General features: G+C 47.2%; 1 protein-coding gene and 1 pseudogene across 1 annotated transcript in view; both read right to left on the reverse strand.

Moving 5' to 3' along the window:
• The window catches only part of CCDC22 (coiled-coil domain containing 22), a 14893-nt gene extending 5252 nt beyond the window's left edge, over positions 1-9641 (reverse strand). The window contains exons 1-6 of the mRNA XM_018045139.1: positions 9431-9641; positions 8144-8321; positions 2330-2462; positions 1467-1570; positions 1248-1314; positions 971-1149 (exon numbers count right to left, since the gene is read on the reverse strand). Coding sequence (XP_017900628.1) covers positions 971-1149; positions 1248-1314; positions 1467-1570; positions 2330-2462; positions 8144-8321; positions 9431-9480 — 711 coding nt within the window. The 5' untranslated portion in view covers positions 9481-9641. The remainder of the gene's footprint in view (positions 1-970; positions 1150-1247; positions 1315-1466; positions 1571-2329; positions 2463-8143; positions 8322-9430) is intronic.
• LOC102180580 lies at positions 4820-7243 on the reverse strand (annotated as a pseudogene).
• Positions 9642-10576: the final 935 nt, after the last annotated feature.

Below are 10576 nucleotides of genomic sequence, written 5' to 3' on the forward strand. Positions count from 1 at the left end.
TAAAATAAATTAATTTTTTTAAATGACATGATATCTTGGATTTGCTTTAAAATAATACACACAAAAAATAAAGAAGAGATGAGGAAAGATTGGAAAAATGCTTGGATTTTTTTCTCTTTTTTTGGCTGCCCCACACAGCTTGCAGGATCTTAATTCCCTGACCAGGGATTGAACCCGGGCCTGGCAGTGAAAGCACGGAGTCCTAACCACTAGGCTGCCAGGGAAGTCCTGCAAAATGCTTTAATTGAAGGTGGATGACAGGGCCATAGGGCTCATGAAACTACTCTCTCTAGTTCTGTGTTTGAAGTGCCTGTAAGTTTTAAAATGAGAGAAAAAGATAAAGACAAAACAAATGGCAGTGGGGGAGGCAGAAGGGGACAGTTATAGAGGTAGACAAAGTGGGGAGGGGATGGAGACAGACACTGAGGTGGACAGAGGGGATATGGGGACAGATATAGAGGTAGACAGAGGTGGGGAGACAGTACAGAAATGAGACAGTGGTGGGGAGAGAGGAGGGCAGCAAAACCACAGAACGAGAAAGTCAGTGGTGGGAAGAGATGGTCAGAGATCTGGAGGCTGTAATTGGTGATGACGACAGAGAGAAAAAGGAAGTGAATTGGGGGCAGGAGGGAGGTAACAGAAGCAGGGAGAAAGGGAGGAGATCCTGATGGCTCTGGCTGCCCGTGCACAACCTTCGGTGGAACATCACCCTCGGAGGAGAGCAGCATTACCACTCATGTCTCAGGGCAGGACACCGAAGCTCCGAGGGGCCATGCTGACTTGTGTGAAGACTGACTCTCTGGCTCCAGCGTTCTTTCAGGCAGGGAACCAGGTAGTTGCACACAAAGAGGAAACAATGGAAGAAAGGGACAAAGTGGGGAAAGGAGAGGGGTAGAGGACTAAAGGGAAATGAAATGGGAGCTGTGGGGAGGAGTGGTCTCATCAGCGGGGGCCAAGCACCAAGCAGTACCTGGGCGGGGAGGCGGGATGTCCGGTGGCCCCAGGCCTCGTCCCCAGCACGGTCCCGGCCTGTGTGCTGGCAAAGCTGGATGGCATGGTGTTCGAGGAGCGAGGCCGCCCTGGTAGCCAGCTGGGGCACCTGGGTGGGAACTGGTAGCAGCAGGGGACCTGCCTGGAACTCCCGGGACTCTAGAGGAGCAACAGAGTCAGCCAGCCCTCCAGCCTCACCACACGGGCAGGCCACCTCTGCCCCTCCCTTCAGCCCCTCTCCACAGCCTCCTGCTCACCTCCTTTGGAGCTCAACTCAGGCATGACCAGCCTGCTGGCATGGAAAGGCTTCTGGTGGGCTGAGCCCTGGTGGGAGAGCAGAATCAGAGAGCCTCTAGGGTGAATTGTGTTTCGGTTGCGGGGGGCAGAGGGAAGGGGCCAAAAACCTGAGCAAACAACTGGGGACATGGCAGGCAAGGCAGTGACAAGCAATATTAACATGAGTTGAGGGGTCCCACCTGGAGGTACTGTAGTTTAGGAGTGCGAAGGAGGGGTGGGACCCAGGGCAGGGCCAGGTGGTCCCGGATTCGGCTCCCGATGGCCCGAAGGATAGCAGATTCACCTAGGGGAGAGAGGAGGGGATGTCAATCAGGTGACAATGCCACAACTCCAAAAATGCATATACCCTGGGAGAGCAGCCTGACCCCCTCGCAGAGATACATATCTATGTAGCTATCATTTTCACAATCATTCAAGGAACACTTATTAAGCGCCTACTCTGTACCAGTCCCCATTCTAGATCCTTAGGCTACCTCAGTGAACAAACTGATAAATATCCTCCTGCCCTCCCAAGGCAGCAGGCTGATAGAGGCATGACCGAGGTCATAGGTACAATGTAGAAAACTGGCAGGTGGTTGTCAGGAAAGGAGGCTAAGGACCAGGGAGAGGAAGATATTGTTTGGAACAAGGCAATCCAGGGAAAGCCTCCCTGAGGTGACACATGAACAGGAAACTCCAAGGGGTAAGGGAGTGAACCATGAGGTTACCTGGGACAGTAAGCCAGCAGATGCAAAGGCCCTAAGGCTGGAGTGGCCTGATGTGTCTGAGGAGCATCACTGAGGCCAGTGTGGTTAGAGTAGGGGCAGGCAAGGCAGGAGGTAAGGCCACAGGACCCTTCCAGCACCAACTCCCCACCTGGGTCAGCCCAAGCCCCAGTTCCCTCCCCCTGATCTGTATCCCCCTCCCCACCCTAGTCCTCCCGCTTAGATCTCCCTAAGACACATACTCCACCCCCACCAGTCAAACTTTTCACCCCTTCCTCTTCTCTCAAGCCCCACAACACTCTCTCCCTCACTTCCACGACACCCCAGGCACCCCATACCAGCAGACTGGTCTGCATCCTCAGAGGCATCAGTGGGCAGACGCTCAGCCAAGAACAGAAGCAGGTCTCGGAGGTCAGGCTCACTGGGGTAGAGGAAGTTCTGATAGCCAAGCTCCAAGGGGTAGCCCAGGTCCTGGGGGTTGGAAAGGGTGACACCTGTGAGTCTGGCAGGCAGGATCGTCCTGACCTGAGAGCCGAGGGCAGAGACTGCAAAGGCTACCGTGCTCTCACCAGCCACCACCCCCTGAACTTTCCCTTGGCTCCCCACAGCCTCCAGAACTTTAAAGTTAAAGCTATGGCCTTGCTAAGTATGATCAAAATCCAGAGGCGATAAAAGAGAAGATGAGTGTTTCTGAATACACAAAAAAAATTTTAAAGAAAAACTATAATGAGCAAAGTCAAAAGCATAATAACAAGATGGGAAAAATAGTATTTGGAGTTGATTTTTTTTTAAATTTAAGATGTTGCAACTGGCTGTCACATATCCAGGCTCTTGTCTGCATTCTTTTTAAAAACATTTATTTATGTTTAATTGAAGGATAACTGCTTTACCATATTGTGTTGGTTTCTCCCATACATCAACATATCAAAGGCAAAGAGTGAATCTACCTAGTATATAGCATACATGCTAAGTTGCTTCAGTCGTATCTGACTCTTTGTGACCCTATGGACTGTAGCCCACCAGGCTACTCTGTCCATGAGATTCTCCAGGCAAGAATACTGGGTGGGTTACCATTTCTTTCTCCAGGGGATCTTCCCATCCCAGAGATCAAACCTCCGACTGTTGTCTTCTGCACTGGCTTTACCACTGGTGCTAGGTTCTTTACCACTAGTGCCACTTGGGAAGCCCACCTAGTATATAAAGAGTGCCTAAAACCACACAAGCCGAAAGACCAGTAGTGCAACAGCAAAGGAGGCAAAAGATAGGAACAGATAGACAATTCCCAGAAAAAGAATGAAAAAATGGTCCTTAAACATATGCAAACATGTCCAACCTCACTTACAAGGGAGACTTGAATTGAAAGCACACTGAGCCCCAATGTAAGTATCACTGATCTGGGACAAACTGACGTTATGTTCTCCTGAAGTTCCACTTGGGTAGAGAGATACTATCACTGGCACAGAGTTACTGCCCCAGTCCTGAATCTCGTCATGAACAAACAATCAGATCAGACTGTGCGCATTCCATCAAACGACCAGCCTCCTTGCTTCAAAGACATGGGTCATCGCAAAAAGAAATAACGAAAAACTAAGAAGGACTGCTGCTGGATACAGAAGATTAGAGATATAACAGTGAAATAAAATGTATGATCCTTGATTGGATTCTGTAATTGGAAAAAAACCAGCTGTAAAGGATATCTTTGTAACTACTGAGGAAATCTGACCATGTACTAAATATTAGATACTATTATTCTATCAACATTCAATTTCATGGGTGTGATCATGGTACTACAGTTATACTGGTGATTGTCCCTTTATCAATACTTAGGAGAGGTGCACTGAAAGTTTTAGGTATGAAGTATCACAATGTCTGCTGCTTTCAAATGGTTTAGAAAAGAAATGTGTGTGTGTGTACCCAGATAGAAAAGAATGAAGTAAAATGTTAACAGTATAGAAAGTAGGAGAAAGATGTTATGTTTCTATTTTCATTTTTCCTTAAATTCAAAAGTTTTTCAAAGTGCAAAACTAGCAGGAAAACTATATGGAGATACTATTCCTCACCTATTGAACAGGCATCACTCTGACACTACACTTACTCAGTGCAAGACGCTGTGGGGAAACAGATACTCTCTCATACACTACTGTCAGGAATACAGAAATTAAACAATCCCAATGAAGGTGATTTGGCAAAATTTAACAAAATGACACATGCATTTACTCTTTCACCTAGCAATCCTACTTCTAGGAGTTTACCATGAAGATATGCCTCCAACAATTGATGAATATAGATGTGCAAGATTATTCATTATGGCATTATTTGCAAAATATTGGAAACTCCCTAAATGTTCAAGCATAGGAGAGTAGTTGAATAAACTACAGTGCATACATATAATGAACTACTCTGCCACTGCAAAAAGGAAAAAATGAGGAAGAGCTCTATTGTCTGATATGAAATGATTTCCAGGATATGCTGCAAGAGGGGAGGAAGGATAAGAATTTAGGTATACGTTCTCTTTTATGTAAGAAAGGGGGGAAATAATATATATTTGCTTATATCTTCATTTTTTCTGAAAAACTGGAAAGATACACAAGAAACTAATCAAAGTAATCCCCCTCTCAGCAGCCAGGTAAGGGTAACCAGGTGAGTGGTTTGGAGTGCACATGAGACTTCTCAAGGTATCACGTCACTTCTGTCACACCTTGGAGATTTCTTTTACTCTTTCAGTAATTAACCATCTTTCACCTAGTTAACAATTCTTGTTCTTTTTTAAGAAACTGTTTATTTTCTCGCAACTGAATTTCCATTTTAAGAGTTTGTAGAAGAACACCTTAAGACCCCTCGGTAGTTGTCCCTCCCCGTTCAGCGGGCTGGGCAGTGAGAGCTGCAGACAAGTCTCCAGTGGCAGGCTGCTGAATAAGCACAGAAGGCACATGAGCACCTTCAGACCAGTCCACCACCTCAGGCTGAGCTGCAGCTGGAATGGTCCATTCACCCTGAAATTCCTCCTTGGTCACAGCTTCTCAGTTGCCACCTGCTCTTCCTTTTCAATCTCTTCAAGATCTCCATAGAAGTAGATATCAGGCTACACCTCTCATGGGTATTCACGTGAGATCGTGCCACACAGGCACAGAGCATCCACCACATCTGACCCACTGAGTGAGCTCCCCTGTTGTTGCACGGGATAGCACTGTCCACATCCTGCCAAGAAGAGTCTGTGTTGCATCGAGCAACAGTAGGCAGGTTAACGTAAGAGGCTTCTGTGAGAGGCTTGTGGTCAGCCCTGGGATCAGTAACCACCAGGAGTCTTGGCTCCTAGAAGGCTGCCTGGATCTGGTTAGTAAAGGTTCCAGGAGTGAAGTGGCCAGCAACAGGAGTGGCTCCAGGGGCAGCAGCAAACTTTAGCCCAGCTCACTGGCCAGTATTCCTGGAGAATGTGACACTGACATCAGCTGGGTTTTCAATGGCAACAATGGCATGAGCTGCCAACAGAAGCTTCTCCTAGGTTCTCTTCAGATTTATGATGTAGATGTCATCACTTTTCCTTCTGTAGATATACTGTTCCATCTGGAAGTCAAGGTTGGTGCCACCTAAGTGGGTTCCTGCTGCAAGGAATTCAAGGACCTCCTCCTTCATCTGTAGGGTATCAAGGGCTCCGGACACTGTGAAAGTTCCCCTTTAAGTTACGATGGGAACCCAGAGCAATGCCATATGGACCCGTGTCTAGGTAGTGTCAAAAGGCAACAGTTCTTCATATTAAATTTTCCCTATTCAAATTACTGCTAGGGTTTCTGTGTCTGGACTGGACTCTGATAAAAAGTGACCTCCATAAAACAGTAAATAATTGTTTTAAAACAGACTATGGGCTTTGGAGTCAAAAAGGTTGCAGCTGAAATCTAGCCTGTGCTACTTGACTCGCTATAAAGATTTGAACTCGTTACTTAACCACCCAGTTCAGTTTCTAGCTGTAAAATGGGGCTGACAGTACTGTTTCTATGTGGATGCTTTAAGGGGTTAAAAAAAAAAAAGGCTTCCCTGGTGGCTCAGATGGTAAATAATCTACCTGCAATGTGGGAGACCTGGGTTTGATCCCTGGATTAGGATCCCCTGGAGGAGGAAATGACAACTCACTCCAGTGAGTTGTCTCCAGCCTGGAGAATCCCCTGGACAGAGGAGCCTGGCAGCCTATAGCCCATGGGGTCAAACACGACTGAGTGACTAACACTTTCATTTTCACTTAAGTGGTAAAAAGGCCCATCAAGATTCTGGTCTGGAGCTGCATGGATTCTGAAAGCAGACTTTCTGGATTCAAATCTAAGCTTTGCTTCTTACCAACTGTGACCACAGGCAAATCACTTAACCTCTCTGAGCTTTACTATCCTCACCTGAGTAAAAGGATACCAACAGTGCCTACTTCAGAAAGCTGTCTCAAGAATTCAATGGCTTAATGCCAAGTTGCCACAACAGCCAGCACAGAGCAACACTCAGAAAACATCACGATTATATATAACATCGTTATTATACAGACATATGTGTATTTGGTCACAATGTAGGACATATTTATTTCAGAGGGTCACAGACAAAAAGTGTGAAAACCACTGTCTTTTAAGCTACTTTACTTTGGGTTTTTCCCGACACCTGCAATCAAAGAGTTGTGACTGATACAGAAACTCATTCCAGGAGTGGGGTGTGTGAAATGACAGACACCAAAATATGGAGGTGGCTGAGTTGCAGAAAGCGGTGTCAGCAGTAGGGCACATGACAAGGCAGACACCAGAAGGTGGCAGTGCTAAGCCAAGGTGGGCTACAGAAGCAGCACCCAGCTGAGTTAAGAAACTTTCTCTACTTGCTTTTGCATCCCCTGAAGAAGGAAATGGCAACCCACCCCAGTATTCTTGCCCAGAAAATCCCATGGACAGAGGAGCCTGGCAGGCTACAGTCCATGGCGTCACAAAGAGTCAGTCACAAAGAGTCGGACACATGGCAGGCTTTCTAGCTGCTCAAGCCAAAGCAAGACTTTGGGGCCAGACAATTATGTGAACTTCTCCATCATTGAAAAAGCCACTCTCTCTTCCCCACACTAATGGTAGTGTGCAGAAAAGTAGATCACCATCAAATCCAGTGGGAAACAACACTGAGAGAAGCGGGTAACAGAAAACTGGGGGAAGCCTAAGCCCCAGCCCCTCCTCAACATGTCCCACTGTGCCCCCATCTAGACAAACAGAGGACCCACGTTCCCCCTTATAAAGTGCCATTCTCAAGAAGACAGCCCCAGGCCAGAGGACAGACTGCTTGTCTCGAAGGCCACCAAAAGCCCCAGACAGAAGAACCCAAGAACACCTAAGAACTAGGTGAACCTGAGAGCCGAAGGCTGGGTAGAGGCCTATTTCTAAGAGACAGAAACTGCACAAGCAAGGCACAAATTCAAGAAACCTGACCACCCTGTCCCTTGGGGCTAAGTGGAAAGTTTCACTGTAGTTAACACTATTGGCCCTCTACCACCAAATACTGGGTATGTTGGGTATGCTGACATTCACTACACAGCCACAGGCTGTTGGAATGCAAGAAGCCAGATCAAGCCTATCTGGCTAACAGGGCAGAGAGAAGTTTTAGCGCAGACACTGTTTAAATTAACCAGCATATCTTCCTTTGGATAACCCTCCCTCCCCCAACTCCATGTGATTCTGAAAGAGTAGCTAATTACAGTGCCCTATAGGGATGACCATAGGATCCAGGCTGGGCCAATCAGAGAAAAGGTGGTTAATTTCAGCCTGAGCATTTAATCAAACAGGGCTGTTTCAGAACTGGTAAATGGATATTATAGGGTTTAGAAAAGTACTTGGTGCTAAGCTCAAAATATGGAAGCCAGAGTCACCCAGGTGCAAACTGGATCAACTCATTTGATGATCCTAACAACCCTACTTTTATCATCCCAATTTCACAGAGAAGAAAACTGAGGGCTACAGGGTTTAGGGTCACACACAGCAAGTGCTGTAGCCAGGGTCTCAATTACTTAGGCAGTTTGACCACAGAGCCAGCAGCCTTAACCACTAAGTCACAAGGGGAGGTAGCAGAGAGGAGAAGAGTTTCAAAGGAGTCTGGTGACTGTAAAGGAGGAAGGAAGAGGCTGTGTATATCGGGAGGAAGGCACTCACCATGCAGGCCTGAGCCAGGCTCATGGCCAAACGGAAACGGGCAGACATGGCAAGAGGCAGCAGGGGGCTGAGGCCAGAGCCCACAGCAGGGTTGATCACACGCAGGCAGCGGACCACAGCTTCTACCACCAGCTCAGTGGTGAAGGCTCGCAGGGTCTGCACATCTGGAGGAACTGCCCTGAAGAAGAAGGGGGCAGGCTCAATGAGGGGGATGGGAGCAGTCAGGAAACAGGGATGAGGCATAGCCATGCAGTCTCCTGGAAGCCCTAATACTGGGATGGGGTGGTGAGGATGGACACAGTTCAGAAAGGTCCTCAGTGCTGCTGGCTGACTTCCATTTGTAAAACTAAAAATGGTGGTGGTAGTCCTCAGGTCCTAAGACCTCAGTGTAGAATGGTGGATGGAAGAGATCCAAATTCAAAAAATCTCAAATTTCCCTATGCCTAAAAGTCCCAAATGCCTGGGGTCTGGGAAGGCCTAAGAGATGGAATGGTCTCCAGGTTTCTGCATCCCCAGATATCATGTTCCCTGCATGTCAGGGGCTTCTAGATATTGAACTGCTAGGGTTTTGAGACCCGACGTCAGGAAGCTGGGATTTTCAGGAGTTCCAAATGTCAGAGTCCCTGGATATCAAGAACACCTAGTCTCAAGCAATCTGGAAGTCAAGCTCCCTACATGTTGTCATCCTGGGTTTTTAGGACCCTCAAATGCAGGAGTCCCAGTGTGTCAGGGTCACCAGGCATTAAAAACACCAGAGTTTAAAGTCCTGGAATTTTAAAAGCCTTAGGTGTTGGGAAAAGAGGTTTGAAGGTTCCCAAGTATCCAGTCCCAGAGGGCTTTGGAGTCCCTGAGTGCCAGGACCGCAGGGTTTTAAGTTCCTTGGTTCTCAGGATACAGGTGTTTTAGAATTTCCAGATATCAGGGTTCCAGGGTACTGATGTTAAGATCCACAGATTTCAGGAGCCCAGGCCTTGAGATTGCAAGGTTTTAAGGTCTCGAGGTGCCTAGGTCCTGGAGTTTGGGGTTTACCAAGTGTAGGGCTCAAAGGTTTGGGAGTGTGTGTGTGTGTGTGTATATGTGTATGTGTATGTATGTATCTGTGTGTGTGTGCGTGTGTGTGTGTGTGTGTGTGTGTGTGTGTGTATGGAGGAGGGAGGGTCTTAGGGTCCTGGAGGTTGGATCCCTAGATGTTAAGGTCTGGGGTTTTAAGGTTCCCGGGTGACTGGATCCGGAGTTTTGGAGTCCCGGATGTGGGCATTCCGAGGTAGGCGGGGGCTGTGTCCTTACGTGCCGGCCTGGCGCAGGGAATGGATGAGGATTCGGTCCGCCTCCTCCATGGTGGAGCCGTTTTGGAGTCCGAGGTTGGGTCCAGGGCCGGGTCCGAGGAAGAGAGGCGCAGCTGAGGAAAGCCCGCTCCCTGCTCGCGGTCCAAGGAGTGTCACGGGCTCCGCGAGGAGAGTCGGGAAGTGTAGTCCCGAGAGCGCGTTTGACGCAAGCCGGATGCCTGTCGTACTGGTGTGAATGAGCGCGTGCACGCTTGAGCGCGCAATGGCTTCTGGGAGTTGTAGGTTCCGTTTTGTTTTGTTTTGCCTACAGCCCAGTGCGTTCTTCCAAGTGCGCAAGGGATTTTACTGAGCACGCGAGAGAGGGAGAGGCTTCTTGACCCATTCCTTTTAAGGCATTCAACTTCTAGATTGTAAAAGTGTACAAGTTAATTAGGCAGGGGCTTTCGCACAAAGCAACCAGGTTTGAGTCTCAGTTCCGCAGCCTGCTAAATGTGCAACAGTGGGCAGGTTACATAGCTTCCTTTGTCTTAGTTTCCTCATCTGTAAAATGGGACTATTAATAGTACCTGTTTCCTAGGATTAAAGCAGAATTAATTCATGCAAAGCAGCTGTTAAACTGTGTGTGATACATAATACAGTAAGAAAGCACCATGTAAACTACAGTCACTAGTATTCATGCATTCAATAACTGCTTTATTTTAATGCCTGGAGAATCCCAGGGACGGAGGAGCCTGTTGGGTGCCGTCTATGGGGTCGCACAGAGTCGGATACGACTTACGCGACTTGGCAGCAGCAATGTTATACATATGTGTACACTCCAGAGAATAATTACCTAGTAAACATTCATATAACCACCAGTCATTGAAAAGACCACCCTGTCTTCACTGATCAGTAGTGCCACGTTTGTCATTAAATCATGTGGGACAAAATAGAGTTTCTGAACTCTATTTTGTTCTTAATTACTCTAGCTCTATTACAAGTTTTGATATCTAATATGGCAAGTCCTTCCATCTTGTTATTTTTCAAAGATTTTGCTTTTCTAGGTCTTTTGTATATCAACATACATTTTAGAATTAGTTTGTCAAATGTCAAGGAAAAATCTTTAGAAATTTATTTGGGACTGCATTAAATCTCTGGATCACTTTGG

The sequence above is a fragment of the Capra hircus genome, unplaced genomic scaffold (genome assembly GCF_001704415.2).
Source record: "Capra hircus breed San Clemente unplaced genomic scaffold, ASM170441v1, whole genome shotgun sequence".
Classification (NCBI taxonomy): Eukaryota; Metazoa; Chordata; class Mammalia; order Artiodactyla; family Bovidae; genus Capra; species Capra hircus.